Here is a 20,717-nt window from a genome sequence, read left to right on the forward strand (position 1 = left end):
TGCTTTCTCCACTTTTAAGGTCCCAAGAGCTCCAACTAACGATCAAGGTCCTGGAACCTAGCAAGCTACTGAGCACTGGCTGCACTGCAGTGACTGCTTCGTAGAGCCTTCCTAGTCCAAAGCACACACAGCGAAACAGAACTGAAACTAGTCTACCACGCAATGCTCCGTTAGCTGTGGGCTATGCATGCATGCATGCATGCGCTCTCGGCCACTCATCTGAGGCACAGTAACACCACTGTGATCCAAAGCCTAAGTTAGATTCTCATTAAGCCCGTTCCTCAGACACTGCATTCGCACTGTGTTCCTGAACAGCTCTCTTAGCCTTCCTGAAGTAATCTACAGCTAGCCTGAGAGGGGAAGGACTCTAACCCTTGTGTTACGATGAGGAAGGCACAAGCAGGGACGAACGCTGCGTATCTAACATAAAAAACATGCAAGATCTGATTTCCAGGGGGACTGAACACCCACAGCTGCCTGTCACTGCACCTGCAGAGCCAGGAATCGATCCCAGGGCTGTGGATTCATTTGTGCATCCACCATGCCTGACGTCTGAACACAGGCAGTGGTCAGTGGCTCACCTCTTCCAGGTTCTTGCGCACGCCCTCCAGGAGCTGGGAACTGTCAGGATCCTGCACCACCTCCTGTGCTTTCTGCATATCTTGGCGCCACTGCTGCTTTGCAGCTTTTAGTGCCATGTGCCTCTTCCTCATGGAGCGGGTCTGGCGCACCAGGAACTCCAAAAAAAAATCCCTTCTGCATGAATGTAGCTCCGGACACTACACAAAAGAGACAGCATGCTCCTGGTTTTGTACTGGCTGTGCCACCCTGCAAGCCTCACGCAGCACCCTCCCCAAAAACAGATTGTCAGTGCAATGCACGTAAACCCAAGCAAAAATATTTGCTCGTAAAACCAAAGCAAAAACGTTTTCCAGAAGTGGCTGGCATACAGATACTCACTGATCAGTAGCTCCGGACACTACACAAAAGAGACAGCATGCTCCTGGTTTTGTACTGGCTGTGCCACCCTGCAAGCCTCACGCAGCACCCTCCCCAAAAACAGATTGTCAGTGCAATGCACGTAAACCCAAGCAAAAATATTTGCTCGTAAAACCAAAGCAAAAACGTTTTCCAGAAGTGGCTGGCATACAGATACTCACTGATCAAATTGGAAGTCGCTGTCCTCGTGGCTTTGAGAGGGTGGGGAAGCAGGCTCTCTGGATGAGTGCTGAGGAGTTGAAACATTTCAAAAACTAAGAAATATGTATGGGAAACAGAACCCTAGGGTCCCGTAAGAATCCAATTAGGAGCAAAAATTCGGAATGACATCACCATGGTATTGCCCAGATCCAAGGCCAGTGCCAGGGATGTTCTTTATGTGACTTTTAAAAAGTAACAAAGACATTTCTATCCCTGACTCAAGCCCTGCTTTTGACTCCAAAGGCACTCAAGTACCCGACACTGCTTTCCCACAAATAATAATAGACAGAAATCAACAAACACTATTAAACATATTGATGTTCCCTGGCGAACAAAAATGCATCACTGCATCTCAAACGAGTTCACACAGAAGGAACAAAAGCTGGGATTTTCAGGGGAGTTACAGCCTCAGATCTCACAAGGCAAACACCTTTACAGTCTGCTCTACTCACAGCTTGAATAGTTTCTCCCAGGTCTTCAACATGGAGCTCAGCTTTCCTTCTTGGAGATTCCACGCTTTCTTCTGCCTCCAGTTCTTTCAGAGTCTCCTGTTTGCTCCTGACGGCCGCCTCCAGCTCACTGCCCCAAGAAAAGGCAACAGTGGCAGCACTTGATTACACCAGTAATCTAGCTGCAATGGTGCCCAAAGTAACCTCCAGTTTCCAGGAGGGAAAGGGCCACAGACACGCAAGACAACACCAGTATAGGGTCTGTGGTGCGATGTCAAACATAACCCCTGGCTGGGCAGGGAAACATTGCTTCACACCCTTACCCAGAAGCTCAGCTATCTTAGAAAAACCTTTTCTTTGCATTTCAGTGCCCCTCTCAAAGCATCTTATTAACCTCGCAAGACAGATGCGGAGAAGACAAACAAATTAACCTGACAAGCAGAGGCAAAGGGGCAAATTTACACAGCGAGTTATCAATAGATCTGGAAACAGGCCCCAGGACCTCCATGCCCTTGACATGCAGTAAAACCACCATTGGGATTCTGAAGGAATGTGGCCCAACACACAAGAAGCTCAGAGGTAAGGGAGAGGTCCAGGTTAGGTCAGAGAGGTTTCTGTTAGGGGCATAGGGTAGATTTTTTGCGTTAGAGGAAACTTCTCATACACACACCTGATGCGTTTCTGCAGCCTCTGGCTTCGGGTCTGCAACAAGTCCACCTGGGCCTCCAGCTCAGCTTTCTGGTCCTGGAGCTCTTCAAGAGACCTACGCAGTTGCCGGATGGACTCAAGGAGGCTGGCATGCTCCTTCCTATTCTCCTCCAGGCGGAGTTGAGAAGCTAAAGCAGCTTCCTAGAAGAAAACCACAAAATCCCTCACAGTGATTTCCCCAAAACCAAAATGAAAGGCACACAACGTGCAAGAGACTTGCTACTTGCACAACTCACAGGAGGTCCCAGAGCTACAAATGCACACACCACATGCCACTCCTGGAAGAACACAACTGTCTTCTTTTTGGGGAACAGCTCAGAGCTAATCAAACTCCCAGCAGGATGGCACTCCAGGCTGAGGCAGGGAGGGATTTTCAGACTCACAATTTAGAAGCAACAGTTTGCTTTCCTAAAGCCATAGTTCTAGTGTGCTCCCCTCACCCCCAAAAGGAAAGCAGCACAGCACCTCTCCAGAGCTAAAACATACATACATCTCTTTCTAGCTCAGTCTGTCTGTCTTCATCCAGCAGCTGCTGCCTTTTCTTTCTCAGAGACTCCTCCTATATACAGATGAGAAAGTAGGTGAGTGTCAGAGCGAGGAGACTGCTGACGCTGAGCAGCACTTGAAGTACAGAGGTCAGGCCTGAGTCCCAAGACCATTTCAAAACACCTGAGGATTGTTGTCAGTTTTGCTTTATTCCTCCCCCCCGCCCCGCAAGATCCCCTGCCTTTATTTGACTTCAAGTGAGAAGTTGGAATATTTGCATTCCTGTGGGAAGAACACCCCTTCCTGCTCAGCTGTGAGAGTATTCAAGGCACGTGGCCATTTCTGCAGGATCTTGCTTTTGTGAAGCCTCTGGTTGCCTCCAGCATTTCTCTACCTTTTTACTTCCTCGCTCCAGTGCTGCTTGGAAAGGAAGGGCTGACAGAAGCAAGGTTATCTACAGCCCCTGGCACAGGCCAGGACTTAGAGATCTGGCAGGCAAGAGCATCAGCCAGTGATTTTTGCCAGCTCCACAGGAGCATTTGGAGCGCTTCCCTCTCCCACTCTGCTGCCCAAGATCCAGAAACACTCATTCCCTTTTCACAGCAGCAGGGAGAAGAGGAGGTAAATCAGGAAGGGATTGACTAAAATCCGAAGTTATGCTGAGCAGGACATGCTGCCTTGAAAGTCTTTTATGATCCTTCTGTCACTTAACAGCCACTTACTGTCTGCCAAAGCACTGAGCAAACCCAGAGCACCAACTTCCACTGCGAACATCAGCCATGAGGCTGCACCACTAGGAATGCTTAGCCCTGCTCTGACGTGTGATGGAAGCTTTACCTGTAACTTGGATGGCAGCAAGAGCCCTGGCTGAGAACTTCTGAAAAGTCCCCCACGAGGAGGCAGCCAGAGGAGCAGCTCTGCGAGCCCAAGAGGGCTGACTCACCTGGCTAAGGAGCTGCACTGATCTGGCTTTGACATTCTTCGTTCGCATTTCAAGCTCGTTTTCTGAATCCTGGAGTTTCCTCTCCTGCACAGAGATGCTGAGTTAAAAAGAGAATGGCACAAGTTCCCCACTCACCAGGCAGAACTCTGGGAAACAAGGAACAACGAAAACTGGGAAAACGTGACCTGCCACTTGTGTCACCCTGGGCTGTAGAGGGTGGGAGGCACACTGAGGTGTCACCATACCCAGGCCATACCCAAGCAGCCAAGCCACAGCAAACTGCTAGGCCAAGCGTCCTCCTCACCTTCTCCCTGTGCCTGTGCTGCAATGCAGTAAGCCGCTCATCCAGCTCTGCCTGCAGAGCTTTCAGCTCCGCTTCACGAAGCTGTCGGAGGCGCGCCATCTCACTTCGCAGGCCTTCAAACAGCTCTGCTCTTTGCTTTCTCTCCTGTTTGTGGCAAAACACAAACAAGAAAAGTGGCTGAGTGAAGCACAGGGTTCTCCAGCAAGCCAACATGAACACACAGGACACACCCTCCGGAAAGCCAGCCCATCACACAGCAGCTCCTGAGCAAATACCAAATTCAGCAAATAAAACCTCTTGCTTACAGGGACAAAGTTGCTAAGGAAATGGCTCAAGAAAGAAATAACCCATGAAACTAAGGTTTTGTCAAACACTGCTGACTATATAGTCAAAAATGGGAGGCAGAAGGCTTTCCAGAACGGGCACCTGCAAAAACGTGAAGAGTCTTCTCTCGTACAGAAGTCCACAAACGCATGTGGACGTTGCCTGCACAGAGAATATTTTGACAGCTTACCCGTATCACCCCCGCCTAAATTCATTTTACATCATGGCAACAATGCCCAGCTCTCCTAGAAGAAAGAAGATTTCCAATTCTAGGAGTGGCTGAGATAGGCAGGTCTGGCAAGCAGCAGTGCCAGCCCAGGTACAGCCCAATGGAGCAAGCCACTACAGCCACCTCCCAAATTCACTGCTTTCCCCCAGCAGTACCTCCTCCTCATACTGATCCTGCATCCGTGCTAGGACCTCCTGGTGCTCCTCTTTCATCCTCTCCATTTTCCTCTCGTGGTTTTTTTCCACTTCCTGGCGTTTCTCTCTCATAAGCTCGCTGAGCTGCAGGGATGACGCGGAGAGATATTTCCCCGAACTACAGCATTGCACTACAGTGGCCCCCCAAGAGATCAACCTCTCACATGAGCAGAAGGACTGAAGTTCAGAGTACCCTGCAAGTGGGATCAGGCTGTGGCCTGGCTAGCACAAAGCGAGCACCCTGGCGAGGTGAGATGCTACAGGGGTGTCCTTTCCCCTAAGACACCACTGTCACCCCTGGGCAGGGATGTGGCCTCTCAGACCTCACCACGCATCCAAGGAGAGAGGGTGAAGAACCTTCAGTAATCCAAGATGAATACTTGCCTCGTGTTCGTATTCGGTTACTTGATAGGCTTTTTGCTGCACTTTCTGCTCTGCTCTCTGCAAGTTGTCACGCAGCCGAGCCTCCTCGCTCCTCTGTGCCTCTGCTATCTGGGTTTGCAGGCTGGAAATGACCTGCCATGAAAGCCACCCACAGAGACTTGTCACCCTTCTGACAAGATCCATTTAGTGCCCTCCTACAGAGAGCAAGCACCACGGCAAAGACCAGCATGTGCAGTCTCACCACCCCCGACTTGGAGCATGTCCAAATGCTGAGCCAGACCAGAACCATATTTAGGAAGTGGAAAAAAATTAATGCCACCCTCCCTAGCCACCTGTGGTGGCAGTGTGGGGAAAAACCCAATTTACATTCTAAAGACACCATCTTTTACCTTACGATGCTTCTCTTCTGCAGCAGATTTCAGCTGCTGGAGTTCAGTTGCAAACTGTTTCTCTAGCTCTTCTACTGCCTACAGGAACATGAGCAAGACAGTCTGCTGGAAAACCTCTATTTGCGGGGACACGCTGCGCAAGATGTATTTGCAATTAACATCTACCCACAAGCATCAAAAAAGCACAATGGTAAACCCCTTTCAAACTGGATTACACACAAGGTGCCTTTACTCTCTATGTGCTTTCCCTCCCAAGTGGGAGGGTGCTTTTCCCTCCCTCCTCAACGGATCTCAGTCATGCCGTGCTGGAAGGACTACAGACTGCCTCCGTTCAAGAACTCCCCAAGCTCTCTGGAGGACTAAAGCAGCAGCCAAAGAGGTATTCTGATCTGGTAAAATGGCTTGGTTTAGCTTGGCAGAGACACACAGTGATCTTTCTTTTCTTCAGATGCAATGTGGCCATTTAAATAATTGTTATCTAATCACAGTTGTAATAAAAATTGGGGGACTACTCCTCCCCACCTCAATCATGCCTCTAACAGCATGCCTAACATCTTTCCTTTATGTTTTACGGCAGTCATTACTAAAGTACATGCGGGTGTTATTTAATCTCGACACTTTAGTATGGCAACGCAGGCCAGGTCAGGCTGAACAGCATGGGTCTGACCCTAGCTGGCAATAAACATCTCACCTTCTTCTTTTCCCTGTCTAATCTCTCCTTGAGCTCACTCAGGAATTGTTCCTTCTCTTGTTCCAGCCCGATCATTTCTTTCTGCTGAGCTTCCTCCATTTCCAGCTTCATTTTCTCCAAAACAAGCTGCTGCTTCCTCTTCAGGCTCTCCTTCTCTGTTACCTGCAGGGATTCCCACTCTTCTCTTAGTTTCTGCAGTGCGACCTCTTGCTCTGCTCTGCAACAAGGTTTGCAACACGAACACAGAGACAGAAGCAAGTCAGAATTTGGTACTTGACCGCTGGGCTCCATTTAGGAACCAGAGCTGACAGAAGACACTGCTAAGGGATAGGACACGCAAGCCAGAAGAAACCAAGAACCACAGCACACAGATTCACAAGTGTATCGACTAAGGCCTTGGAAATAAACAGCAAAGCAGTCAGTAGAGACATATCTGTCAACTAAATAAAAAAAAATCGCAAAATGTAAGTTTTCCGGTGTCTGCCTTTTCTGCCTCCTCCCGTTGTTTTAACAGGCCTTCATAGCCATTAGACGGAGACTTCCACTCAAACCAAGCTACTCTGCTGAGTGCGGCTATCCTTGCAGAGGCCATGTCTTTCATTTACACGCCCCAGGGCTGTGCCTGGTCCAACATTTCAGCAACACCTCTCTCAGGACACTCAGGTACTATATGTCTAGTCAGCAAAATTGGATCAGCTCCGGGGCAGCAGAGCTGTCACCGTTCAGGTCCATCAGTTTTACCTTCTATCGACACACGGCTGCCCAGCACGTACAGCATGAGAGTTAGGGCCTCGTACTTACCCCCAAGGCAGGGTACCAGCTATGGGAGGCTCAGGCAGCCAGTACCTCCACTTTGAGTGGTTGCTGGTGGCGTGCAAGATGCTTCCCTCCCAAACCAGCAGAGTTTACGACCCCAGGGATGGCAGCAAAACTTTTCACCTTATCTTCTCCTTCTCTGCCTCGGTCTCCGAGGTGATTTTGGCTCGCAGCTTTGAGAGTCTCTCAGTTTCTTCCTTTCTGACACGCAACTCTTCCTCCTCAGAAACCTTTGCCAAATCTTCTTTTAGAGTTCTGAGAGTTGAGCAACCAGGAAAAAAAAAAGAAAAGAGGTTCAGGAGGCTTTAATATCTTCAAACCACCTCCCCAAGGCCTATAGATCAGCTGCTGCTCCCACTAACTGTGCCTGCCCAAGTGATGCATTTCCAGGGCTCCAGACCGTTAATTCTCCTCCATACCTTCAGAACTTGGCTGCTGGCACGGGAGACACAGCCACCGAGCATCAAACTTCTGCGGTGCATTTTTAAAATGCACTATATCATCATAGGTGGTGGCACTAGGGGCTTTTTTTTCCAGGTAAATGAAATCAACTCCTATTAAATGAAAGCAGGCTCCCAGCCAAGGTACCTGGATGGATTAGTACATCTGTAAGCTTCGTATTTTCATATGACACCCTTTTTACTCCTGCTTCATTACTGCATAGACATTTTTCCCTTCAGATGCGATTTCTGTGTCTTCCTTCGCACCCAAGACAACATTCCCATAACATTTCATGTCAAGATACTGTTTCTGGCTGGCTCAGTGTGCTATGAACGTAAGTATCAAGGCCAGCTGAAATAAAATACAAGCCATGAGAGAAAAATCCCCCCCCAGGGAGAGGACACAGCTCCCAGTGCTGTTCCGCTCCCTGGATTGCTATTGGATCCTCATGCACTGGCTGGGTTTCACACAGACATCCATGCCCTATTCCTTAAGGTCTTGTTTGGAAGTCCCTCTGTAAAACATACAGTACCGGAGTTTCAGATCGTTCCTCTGGGGTAACCCCATCTCCTCTAATGCTCCAATTTCCATTCCTGTTTCTACCATTTAGCCCAGGATTTGAACGTCTGCCAGGCGGTAAAGCTCCACGCACTGAACTGGAAACTTTTCCCAGGTTAACCATAAGAGACAGGTTCAGAGCTCTGAAAGCTGCATGTGTATCGAATCAGAGCTCGTCTTGCAGGACATGGGAAGACGCTCTCTTGTCTGTATTGGAGAGCGCTTTCCTGAGGCAGACTCTGCTCCCCACACATCTGCTTTAAGCATTTACAGCACTGACAGCAGACCACTATTCATTTCAAGATGTGCAGATCCCCACACACATGATCATCTGTGCGAGGCAGAGAGTCCCGTACTCTTCCTCCCCGAAAGCCCTGTTCTTGCCTCCTTTGCCCACAACTCTGCAAAGTAGCACCACTTTCAAGGTGGTGGCCTATAACAGCACAAGCTTGCGGCCACCGGCAATGAAATCGCAGCTAGGAAAGGCTCCTAGGAGAAATAGCGGGGAGATGGAGTAAAAGAGGAAAGTACCTGAGGGATTTTTCTTTTTGCTGATGAAGCTTCTGAGCTTCCTCCTCCTCCTGCTGCCTCATCTCCTCCTGGAATTGCTGAATTTTCTCCTTCTTTGCTTCCAATAAATGCATTTTCTCTTGCTCGAGCTCCAGCTCCAGCTCCTTGGCTATTCCCTCCAGGGATTCTTCACTAGGCTGGTTCAAGGACTGCTCGTGTTCGATTTCCTTCTCAGGTTGCCTACCAAAAAGAGAAAGCTCCTTTGGCAAAAAGGGTGACAGAAGACTGACTAACATGGAAGGAACAGCAACATCCCCCCAAACAGTATCAACTCCAAACCAAAAATCTCAGAGCCACCTACTCGAGGAGCTTCACTGTCGCCAAAGGGAAAGGACGTGCAGAATCCCCACTGGACTGCAGCCGCTGGCGGGCTGCTGTGAAGCCCTTGCTGTTTAGCTCACGGGAGGTGAGGAACAGCAGTGTAGGCGGGTGGAGGGCACAGAGGCAGAAGACAAGCTTGCTTGTTGTCTCGTCAAGGCAACAGCTTGGGCATGCCCCCACGCACTGCTGGTGGGCCCTCTCGTTGACTCCCAGAGAAACTCTGACTGATAAATTATTAAGCCCAGCCCAGCAGCACTCAGGTCCTGAATAACTCATATTTTGGCCCACAAGAGCTCACCTTGCGAAGGCAACATGGTCTCACTTCGTGAAGGATCTAGTAGCTAGGAAACCCTGGCTAGGGCTGCCAGGCACAAAAGCAGATGCAATCGGTACCTGTTTTCAGCCCAGGGATTGGCAGTGCGCTTCTGATGGACCAGGTATTTTTCTGCAATTGCAATCTAAAGTGTGCTGGGAGTTTGCCAGCTCTAGGCAACAGAAAGCCCTAAGCGCTCCAAAAATTCAAACCCAATCTGTTTCTAATTAAGTTTTTTCAGACAGAGAGCAGCAAAATGATAAGGTCTGAGAGAGGCTGAAGGGGAAGGAGGGGAAAATGAAGGTTAGTCTAGGAAAAAAATTTTATTCTTTGCTAGTGGAAGCTGGAGCAGCGAGGTCTCATCGTGCTCTGAGACTGCTAGCGTAAGGTGGAGGGACTTCTGTTTTGCCAGGAATCAGGGACATCACAGCCCCAGTAATATAGCCTTGAGTCAAAAGCGAAAAGGTCGCTTATGCAGCCATTAGCAAAAAGAACAAGACAGAGGAAAGAGTAGTTGGGTTCTGGAAAAATCCCACTTCACTAGTGCTCCCCCATAACGCTACATGCTCCGGGCCAACTGCAGAGATGCCTACAGAAGGTGCCATTTATCAGGCTGCTCTGCAGAGCAGTTCAGCCCCTTCCACCTTTTTATCACGTCCTTCCTTTTGCCCCAGTTCTTGCTTGAAAAGAGATCCAGCCAACACACAGACATTTACACAACTCAACACAATTCCTATTAGAAAAAGGGAGATACTGTGCTGGTCTCCGCATCAAAGATTGCTTCTGCACCACTTTGTCCTGAGAGACGCACTGCCTATTTTTTCCAGTTGCATCTGCTGATCTGTCATTTGACATAGAAAGCAAAGTCAGCACAATCACTTCTACTGAGATCTTCTATCGCAGTGGAAGCGCAGGTACATACCTGCAAAGACCATCAATTTAGTACAGCAACAGACCACTGGCTTTTGCAGGGAACCTGAGCTCTACCATCCTGCGCTCTGACCTTATTATCTCAAAGCAACCAATGTTTCCAGTGACGGTAAAAGTGGGGTGATTTGCTGGGTTTTTGTTGTGCCCCCCCGATCTCAGCACCACTCAGCAAACGAGCTCAGGAGGCTGTGTGAAAGCGCTTATCAAAGGAGGGTGAATGCTTACAGCCTTGTTAGCGACACTGCTAAGAAGGAGGCTTTTCCAAGTACAAAGCAAACAGCTCTTTCTCTGTACCACGGAGTCCTGTGCCACAGACCCCAAGGGCTGAGCTGCTGTTCTCACCCTCCCCAGGACAGACTGTTCACTTGGCACTCTTACCAGGGAAACAGCTGCTTGGAATTGCATACGGAGATGTTTGAGCTCTGCTGTGCCCACCAAACCGCATCTCCTAGCGTGCTGACTTCACACACTAACTTCAAACACCACAAAGGGGAACAAAAGGACAAAAGCTGTTATGCTTACAACACCGGGGACTTAACTGAAGCCCTTACGCTTTCTGCGGGGCAGCAAGCTCCTCCAGATTGATTAGGCTATCCAGCGATCCATCCTCCGGCTCCTGGGCCACAGCCTCCTCCTGATTGGGATTTTCTAAAGCAAAACACTTCCCGTCTGATGTTTCACAAGCACTTTGATCCCTCTCACTTCGCAGCACAAAAAAGGTAACAGAAGACCGGATTAGCACAGATCAGATTCTAGTGGCTGCTGCAGGTAGACAAGACAGAGGGAAGACGGGATGTGCAGCTGATGTAGATGGGCACCAAGCCATGCCTGCCAACGGGACCGTTTGTCCAACATGCAGCTGCCAAAGGCACAGCAAAGCTCCTAAGCATTCCCACCGCCTCAAGCCCTGCCAGGGTAACGGGCAGCTGAGCATTTAATGGGTGTCAGTCTCAAAATGCTGAATACCCTCCCTGGATTATCCCCCTCTCTTTCCAAGTCCTTAGAGAATTTCCCCAAGATAAGTCAGCCCTATTAGCAATACTCTCACTGTCCAAATTACAGATGGAAATATTGGCAGGCATGTTTACATCTACAGTCCTACTTCATCTCGGAACTACAGAGAAGAGAGACAAGGCAAGCACGAGCTAGCTTTACAGGCAGACAGAAAGAGAGGATGCACAGCTGGGAAGCAGGTACCAAGTGATAAGGAGACAATTCCTGCGGGCAGAACACACTTTCAGGGACCTTCACATGAAGAGCTCCTCTAAGAACAAGGCTGCAAATCCCGAGTGCATGCAGCCAGTCATTAAGACGGACTGCAGCTTCTTCTGTTCACAAGTTTTTCTGGCACAGGCAACAGCTTCTTGGTTCCCAGTGCCCCAGAGTACATGTAACTCTGTGCGGAGGCTAAGAGTTTTGACACGATTCATCTATAAGTGCCACAGGCTGCAGCTCTCAAAGACGGAGGGGAGGGGCTCGAGAGAGCATGGAGCTCACTGCTCAGCACAGTATTTCAACTGTTTTAAACAAGTTGCCACAAACAGGCTGAAAATAGCTCCCCCCTAGATAGTCTAGTCCTCACAGTAACTAAGGGTCTGGAAACCAGCATTGCTCTTGGGGTAACAGCTGGTGCTCGAGTGAGTTGTCCACGTACCAGGATATAAAACAGCTTAATGCTTATACCTGGTCAGCCAGCGACTTGCTCTAGGCCACCTCTATGGAAGGAAGTGGAAGAGAACCGTTCACATCGCAGCTGGGCTGTCCTGCCACCAGTAACGGGCACCAGGCTGGCCCCGGGAGCCTTCAGCTACAGGCTCTGCCCAGTGAAGAGCTGGCAGCCCGGAAGGACCAGCGCTGACCGAGGCTGGGGGCTGCCTCAGAACCAGAAAGCTCTGTCATCGGGCAACGGCCAGCAGCTAAGTCTTCCATGGTTAAACGCCACAGGGCACAACCCACAATGTTAATAGGTTCAGACCACCTTGGCAAGAGCGTGACTTTCGGAGCCTTAGAGAAAAGTCAGATAGCTGTAAGGGAAACAGAAGCCAGCTCCACATCTGGGGCAGTCTCAAGGAAATGAAAGGCAGGCGGTTTTGCTGCCTACCGAGCCAGAAGCTGAAACAAAGCAGAAATCTGCTGAGACAGTACTAAGGAGGTGGCAGGAGAAGTGAGAGGTTTAGTGGGAAAGGCCCTGTGAGAAGCTGCAGCATCTCAGAGTGTTCTACAGGGGACGCCTGTACAGGTTACAGTGACCAGAGCAGAGCAGGGGCGGACAAGACAGGAAAGTCATCCGGAGCTAGAGCTGTCTACGCCTCCTGTGTTGCTCTGACTGTTTGTACCATACCTCTCAGCAGCTTTTGTTCTTTTGCTTTGCTCTTCCTCTATACTGGCTTTGCTTTGGTCTTTTTCCTCTTCTCCCAGCTCCTGGGCCTGCAGGTAAAAGCAAACAGTGTGGAGTTTGCTGGCTCCTTCACCATCAAAGCCTCTCAGGACCTTACGGTGGTTCTGCTGAAGACAGCACCGCTCTGGTCCAGCACATCAGCGCTGAACAAACAGCACCCACAGGCCGCTCCCGAGCTGAGCGTGCCAGCCTCCTGTCCTGCAGGTAACCAAGGGTCTCAAAACATCACAGGAACGCCTTGCAGGAACGGTTCCAGCAGCACCACTGAGAGGCCTGGGAGCCCTGCTCCCCAGGTTGTGCTAGGTTACGGTCTGGGGGTTGCTTTTTTAATACAGAAGATGAACTCCCTGCCAGCACTCAGCACTCTGGACACGGGTTGGGTTTTTTTTCCTGAAGATCATCTTGGACATCCAAGTAACACTAAACTCCCTGAAAAGCGTAGGACAAAAAAAGTCTCCTAAACCAACCAGGAATGTCACACACACGAAAGTGAAATAGCGTGCTGTGGCCACAAAGTAAATTGATAGACATATCGGCTGGGACCGGAATCACAACAGGACTCAGTCCTGCCTCACAAGCTGGTTCTCAGGCGGATCGTGATGAGCAGCATACACGCAGTTGCACCTATCCAGGGGTTTCTGACTACTCACTCCAGAACACATCAGTTTGGGTGCTGCTAAGGAAGCCAGCCCCCTTGGCAACACACTCTGAGCAACTTCAGTTGGCCTATTTATGACATAGTAAATACTTGAAATACGAATAGCAAATATTTGAATATGACAGTCAGCTGCTCCTTTTCCCACCTGCCAGCTACCAGGCACCTCTGTCCCTGCAGTAGGCACGCACAAACATGCTCTGCACGGTTCACCTGGGAAGGGGAAGAACTTCCCTCCTCAAGCTGTCAGCCCTACGTGAGAAAGCAGTGCGGGCTCAGCCTCCCTGCTGAGGTTTCTGGTCCCCAGAAGAGCAGCCCATTCATAAATTCTTGGGGACCACAGAAACAGCAGGTGAGCTCAGCCCTTGCCATGCGGGAGTGTACTGTGGAGCAGGGCCAAAATAACACAGAATTAAACCAGCAATAATTTATGCAAATGTGCAGTGAAGCAAACAGCAGAAGGATTCCCTGCAAGTGCTGTCACCTTCCATCACATCAGCCTGGTCAGAGCTCTCCCAGGCAGCTCCCCCTCCCAGCCCCGCTCCTGCCCCAGTGTAAATAATGACTTCAATTCCCGAGAACCGAGGAGCTCAGCAAATGTTTCCTGGCTCAAAACGGGCTCTGTCACTGCTGCCTGTGAAAGGGAAGAAGCCAGGCAAATGGAGAATGAGATCTTCCTGGGAATAGGGATAGCCGGTCACAGGGTAACGCTGCTGAGCCCGCGCACGGGGCCAGTGCTCCACTCCTGCCCAACGGTCCTTCCCGGGAGGGCAGTCCCTCCCCAGAAATCATGGGCTGCAGGCATCTCTGGACACATTTGAGAAGGTGAAGACAGCACCTGCCTGCAGGGAACAAGGGCTGATTTTAAGCCTTGTCTGTGAAACTATCATAGAGCCTTGCCCCTCCTGTTGCCTCAGCATCCCCAGCGCTCGCAGTACTGCAAGCAGCTTAGCGTTCTGTCTTGCTTAAATGCCAGGCTGCATCCCACAGAGGAAATCACACACGCTCACAACACACAGCCAGTCTTGTGGCCAGAGGAAAGCAGGATGAAAGATAACAGGCCGTCTCCTCCCCCTGCACAGCACGGTTCCCAAGGGACCTCAGCAGGAGGATCTCCACGATCTCCAGCATGCATCAGCTTAGACGGCATGCCTGCTTCCAGCTCCTCGCCACTGTCACCCTCAGCGCAGCAGCCGTGCCAGCAAAGCAGGATGCCAGCACTTTAAATGCCTGTTAAGTGAAGGGTGAAAGGAGCAGCCTCCCCACTGCCAGCAGAGACGCCAGGTCTAGCAGGAAGCAGCCCACACGGCCTCTGCAAGCTACCACGGCTCCTGCCAAAACACGCTAACCAAAACCCTCCAATAACGTGCTCGTGTGGCTGACAGAGGTGGTCTTTTTTTAAAACAGAATATTTTGCCAATACATTCAAAGCAAGGCAAGCTCACTACGTGGAAGTAAAGACATTCCTACAAGCCAGAGTCTCATTTCAGACTAGCCTCTGTCTGCTGACACAAAAGAGCAGCTGCAGTTCTGCAGGGAGCACCATTTCAAATCCACCTCTCTCCTCAAGACAGGGCTGTAATGAACTCAAAACGTGGCTGCTCCAACAAGACATTTGTATGCACAATGATTGTGCTGCAGCAAGAGGGAGAGGGGGAGAACACAGCAGGCGTATGTTTTGTTTTCCCTTCACATCTGATTATGCTCATTATTAGGCACAAGAGGACAGGTGTATTCTCCAGGCACAACCTTACAAACGGGATTGCTCCTCTCTGCTGGACAGGTGGCGAGTTTGCCACTCAAGGTCTCCTCCAGTGCAGCTGATCAACTCACTTACAATCAGAGCAAGGCTGAGTAACCCCAGCTGGAGCCTGACCCTCCGCCTCGCTGTGCAGCACGCTCTGCCAGCCAACACACTGATGAGCCGAGATGGTGCGGGAGAGGGGGAGCTGAGAGGGCTCAATAGGAAGGTGGGGCTGAGGAAGCCAACTCGGTAACATGCTGAGAAGACAAGGACAAAACCTCAAGATGCACAGCAGTCTTCTTCAGTCAGAACTGCCCGATCATAGCTACATCCCGGGCTAACATGATATAGGAAGCAGACATGGGCATGCTTACATACACTCCTTCATCGGCCACAGACTCACTGAAAGGAGCCTATTTTCCCCCCTACATGTAAGCAGGCAAGACAATGAAACGCTTAAAAATAAGCTTGCCTATCCCAAAATCTGTCAGAGGGAGTTAACCTCCTTTTCCTCCCATTTATGCTATCGTGTCCGTTACACAAATCCTTTCCATCTGCTTAAGAGAAAGAAAAGGACAAACACACTCACAAAAGAAAAAAAGTAAAATAGACTCTGCTTCCCACCGTTCCCCAGGAAAGCCATTTATCTACACTTGTACTGGGGCAGGGAAAGCACACGTGTGAGCTTGCGTGAGCGCACCCCTCACAAGCCACCTCTACTCAAAGAGTATGTCCTTTATGTAGCTACCTGCACCTCATCTCTGCAGAAAAAACAATGCACTAGTAGTGCTGCTCTAATCCGTGACTTAACATGTCACTTCTGTTTGCCTCTGCAAAGCCTTTATGCCAATACATCATCCTGTGATTAGGGCACCAGAATACAGTATTTTACCCTGCCTATTCACAGATCGGTCCCTGATCACATCTATAGCACTTACCTTGCACGTGGGGCTGTCCAAAACAGGAGACAGAACCCCCACGTCCAGTACCTGCTCAGAAAGCCGACTCTGGAAACCCAAGTCCTAAAGAAGAATGCAGAAAAGGATCAGTGTCTGATGAGCGTGCGCAGGTTTCACCAGAGTTCCTGACAGATTAGACCAAAATCCTAACACAGCTTGGAATCCACACTCGCCATCCCACTGACAGCAAGTCTTTTGTAGCACTAGATATTTGAACAATTAGAAAGGTTTACAGGACGTAGGAGATGGCTACGTGAAGACTCAGGCCTGCATCCAAGCATAGGTCATATCTGTACTGCAGACAGGCAGATGGCTCTGTTAGTGGCTTGGCCAGCAGCGAGTTGGGTTTTCTCTCTCTCTCCCAAGGTGCAGAGGCACAGGCAGGCAAGGTGGTTTATGCAGAGCTACCTGCTGGGACGATGGCAGACCGGGGCGCTCCGTAAATCAGGATTCCCCACAGGCTTGGTCACTGGGAATGTGCAGCACAGAGGCTCCCTTCACTGATGGTCCCCGAGGAAACTCTCCCTGTGAGGCCAGGGGACTGCAGTGCCACCAGGGAGGACGTCGTGGCCACCGACCACAGCAGGCAGGGGTGACACATGGTACTTCCAAAGCAAGCAGCAGATCTTCCCCAGCCTCTACTGCTCTCATTTCTGATACTGCTGCAGATTTCCTGAGATTTTTCCTAAAAGTCAGCTCCTGCGAGTTGCCCACAAGCTATTCACTCTCCGAGATAATTCTCCCTCCTGGCAGAGTCTCTGGGGGTCCTCGCACTCGGCTGCACACAGGAGCGTGTGTGCCTGTGCGCGCACATGCCCACAAGCGAGCACTACAAAAGGTATTGTTTGAGGTGGCAGCCGCTTGCCAACACACAGGCTTGTACTAACACCGATAAATAATGATATTCTCAGCCATTTGCTGGCCATGCTGCCTCTGGTCCCACTGGCAGATGGCAATGGCATTTTCCTGCGGAGATGAAGAGATGCTGATGGGCATCTCCCCCCCAGTTCAGGGCTACCCTCCTGCATGTTCTCCCTCTGGGACCTTCAGGAGCCAGGTCTCCCGGCCATACAGACTCCCCTCAGAAAAAGCTGCTGAGTCCCTTAAAGCATAATTTTTACATTGCGTATTATTTTCCTTTTTGCAATTATCCGAGTACAGTCCCAGCTCTAAGTGACCTACTTTTCCACGGATATTACCTCACCCACAGACAGAACCTGCTAAGCACAGGATGACGTTGCTGGCCTGTGCCACAGCTGTAAGGTCATTGCTTAGCAGTTAAGGAGTCGGGCAGCTGGACTGCAAGAGGTGGGCATAGCATTAACTGGCTGCACATTCCCAGAGGAACATGAAGCCCACACCCAAGGGACAAGGAGCTTTTAGTGACTCACCATAGGCTGAATCAGCTCCCGGTCCGAGCGGTTAGAAACTTGCAAGTCCTCCCCACAGTCGCTGGTCTCAGATGCCTTTGAAAGCTGAGAGGAGATATGCATTACAGCCTGTACATGTCTCACCCCTGCAGCTTCACCTAGGCATTTCCAACAAGATGACGACTGATACCGGGAAGACAAATCTGGCCTCTCTAACATAGGGAAGAAAAGGTGATTGAATATCACAGGAAAGACACTAAGGGTGTGACCCACAAGACAAGCACAAAACACCACTTCACGGAGATAAAGGACTGGGGAAGGAGGGCAGGAGACGGGACTGGGGAGGGCAGAGAAGTGCTCTTCAAATATCCCTGATAAAGGGCACTTGCTTACTGTCCTCTGTTCCTTCTGCAAGGATCTCTGCAGCTCTGCGAACTCCCTAGCCCACCACACAGATGGGTAAACCCGGACAGAACAGTACCATGGTCTTAAAAGGACTTTAAAAAGTACACCTTGCCATGCCCAACGGCAGCGAGGACTCCTATGTTCCCAGCCATCGTGAAACAATACGTAACTGCTCAATGTGAACACCCACATAGCCCTGCTGACTTCAGCAGAACTACCCAGACGCAAACACGCAGGTAAGTGTTCGTAAAAGCAAAGCTTTCAACCTTAAGCTCTTCAGGACAGAGCATGTTCTCCAGGCGCAGTTTTATAGCTTATGGAAGACATTACACGTCAATGGAACTAGAAAAATCATCAAAATCAGCAGGAAAGAGGTAGTTTTTCAGATCTCGTATTCTAACATTTCTGGAAGACACTGAACAAGAGTGGACAGCGTGCGTCTGTCTGGCACCCCAGCTGCAGGGGCCAGGCCATTAACCCATCTGCACCTTCTGACACTTAATGGCTCTTCCCCGGCCAGAGACTGCACAGTCAAATACCAGGGTTCAGCTGGCTGCAGTCAGCGGTATGCCAGTTCTCCTCCCAGAGAGCGCTAGAAAAGCAGTGGGCAGACTGGAAGGTGCTGGATGGACTCGAGCCACAGCTCTGGAGCCAGCCCCGAGGTACCGTCCTTCCCCACTCTGACCTCGCACCTCCCTGTCGCATCCTTCCGCAGAGCCGCGAATATCGCAGCTGGCAGCTCACTTTACACCTTTGCCCCATCTCTGCATAAGCTGAGAGAAACAACAGAAGGAGCGAAACAAAGCAGCACGGACAGCTGGGCTTGGTGTGAACTTCATTATGAAACCTGCTTGCTTAGTACAGATGGCAGCACTGAAAGCTGAGACTTATTTCTCCTCCAAGACTCGACACATGCGTCACAGTGCAGGGTTTTTGCCTGTCGGTTGCTTTGGACAGCACTTTGTGTATGCATAAAAGAATGATTTCCCAGCTCCATTCTAAAGATGCCGATCTGGGAATTCAGAGCACTTGTGCCCCCCCCGGAACACCCCGCTGACTAGGAAAGCACTTACGCTGACTTAACAGAAAACGAGTAAGTGCTCGAAGAGCTTTCCTGAATCAGGGCCTTACAAAGCATCGGGAACAGCCACAGCAGCTTCCACACCAAACCCAACCCGTGCAGGCAGGTCTCTTACTTTGCCAGCATCCAGCCTGCTGTCTGTTTTCAGATCAGCTGCTGCTTCTTCCCTCACTTCATTCACTATCTTTTCATCAACAGACACGGTGTCGACAGTGGCAGCCAGGCTTGCCAGCTGATCTGCCTCAGCAGCTTCAGCAGCTGGAGATGCAACTCTAGGTTGCCCAGGACCGCTGGGCACATCTGTCCCTGCCGCGCTCCTTTCCCCCAGAGACTGTGGCAGCTCATCAGCTGCAGAGATGTCACCTTCCACCTCAGCATCTTCCTTGCCCAGTAGCTCATTCCCAGCGAGTTTCCCATCGGACTCCTCCTTGTTCTGGCCAGACAGGCTACTGTCAGCATCTCCGGGAAGGACTTGAACTGGAGTCGGAGGGCACGCAGCGTCAGAATCCAAGGAAGACTCTCGCCCTTCTTCAGCGTGTCTTGATTTTAAAGACTCCTTCTAGGCAGCAAGTCAAACACAATTACAGCTACAACATTCTTTACCTCCTCTCTGGGAGGATGCAGGGGTCAGAAATGGCATGGGTTCTCCCACAGCAAGAAGCAAAATCGCAAAGCTTTGGGTGACTTCAAGACCAGCTTGATTTCTTTTCACACAGTCCCTTTCAAAGACAAGGAACTTCATTAAGATAAAACACACTCACTTCTTGGGCTCAGACTTTTTTTTTTAATCTGTTGGGTTTTTTTATTCACAGGGTCTCAGCAGCTGAGAGTTAGCAGTGGCTGCTGCAAGAACCATCAGCCCCTGGGAGCACCCTACATGCTCTGCAGCATGTCCATTTATGCTTCTACATTGAATCCGCTCAGTGAGAGATGGAGATTTGCAAAGGACTATTACTGGACATTTAAGTTCTGCCTGAAATTATAAGCAGAGAAGAGTAGGCAGGATGCAATCACCCCACCTTCCAGCGGGACAAACTTGAGGGCAGGCACTGATTTAAGCCTCCGCTCTGAGCTCAGAACCAGACCGTGACCAGCTAGCACACTAGACTGAGAAATAGCAGGACCCGCTGGCCTTGGGAAAAACCAATCCCAAATTAAAGCTTAGTCACCCAAAGATTCGACTGCCTCTCCCAGCAGCGGGGAGGCCCACAAAACTCACAATAAAAAGTGCGATAGCCAGGAGGAAGCAGCAAAAGGTTCCCTCATCAGTATGCAAACAAAACTGCTAGCACGTCCTACTTTCTCGCTGTTTTATTAATGCTGTGGTGTCTTGTCAAACATTAGCTGCATCCTGTGTACAGCGTGTACCATACACAGACCGCATATTTTAACGATGTATTTTTATCAAAGTGCAACTGGAATGCTGTCAGCTTTAAACCCAGAGCTGCGGCAAACTGAAAAAACATCTCCTAGCACGTCATTTGTCTGAGAGACCTTCTCAGGGCTGAGTGAGCCATCCATCAGAGTAGAGAGAAGGACAGAGAAATCAAATCACTGGGCACTTCCCAAAAAATGGCAGTTCAGAGCCTCACCTGCAATTTGCTGAGTAATAAATGAAAGCTTATGGCCCCTTTCCAGTTCAGCGCCTGGTTAGCAGAGGTTCACAAACACACCACTGAATCATTAGCCAGCCACACAAGGCTCTGCAAAGGCCTTGATAACGTCTTTATTCCAGAACCCAGAAAAACGTGTGCAAGTGGCATTTCTTTAGTGTAACTCCAGTGGAGGAGTCCTCATTATGCTTCCTTTTATCTAGGGATTAGGGCACCTGGAAAGACCGGTCGCTAGTTGTGCT

The 20,717-nt window shown here is 50.2% G+C and overlaps 1 protein-coding gene across 1 annotated transcript in view; it reads right to left on the reverse strand.

Annotated features, from left to right (window-relative positions):
- The window catches only part of CEP164 (centrosomal protein 164kDa), a gene marked incomplete at its 3' end in the record, with an annotated part of 46,093 nt that overhangs the window by 12,109 nt on the left and 13,267 nt on the right, over positions 1 to 20,717 (reverse strand). Inside the window, 19 exon segments of the mRNA XM_009577521.1 lie at positions 582 to 742; positions 745 to 779; positions 1,161 to 1,228; positions 1,653 to 1,779; positions 2,320 to 2,498; positions 2,848 to 2,916; positions 3,787 to 3,870; positions 4,091 to 4,234; positions 4,799 to 4,921; positions 5,222 to 5,353; positions 5,611 to 5,688; positions 6,302 to 6,518; positions 7,241 to 7,372; positions 8,648 to 8,866; positions 10,802 to 10,951; positions 12,592 to 12,677; positions 15,986 to 16,069; positions 17,398 to 17,481; positions 18,978 to 19,421. Coding sequence (XP_009575816.1) covers positions 582 to 742; positions 745 to 779; positions 1,161 to 1,228; positions 1,653 to 1,779; positions 2,320 to 2,498; positions 2,848 to 2,916; positions 3,787 to 3,870; positions 4,091 to 4,234; positions 4,799 to 4,921; positions 5,222 to 5,353; positions 5,611 to 5,688; positions 6,302 to 6,518; positions 7,241 to 7,372; positions 8,648 to 8,866; positions 10,802 to 10,951; positions 12,592 to 12,677; positions 15,986 to 16,069; positions 17,398 to 17,481; positions 18,978 to 19,421 — 2,616 coding nt within the window.

Source organism: Fulmarus glacialis, unplaced genomic scaffold (genome assembly GCF_000690835.1).
Source record: "Fulmarus glacialis isolate BGI_N327 unplaced genomic scaffold, ASM69083v1 scaffold17505, whole genome shotgun sequence".
NCBI lineage: Eukaryota > Metazoa > Chordata > Aves > Procellariiformes > Procellariidae > Fulmarus > Fulmarus glacialis.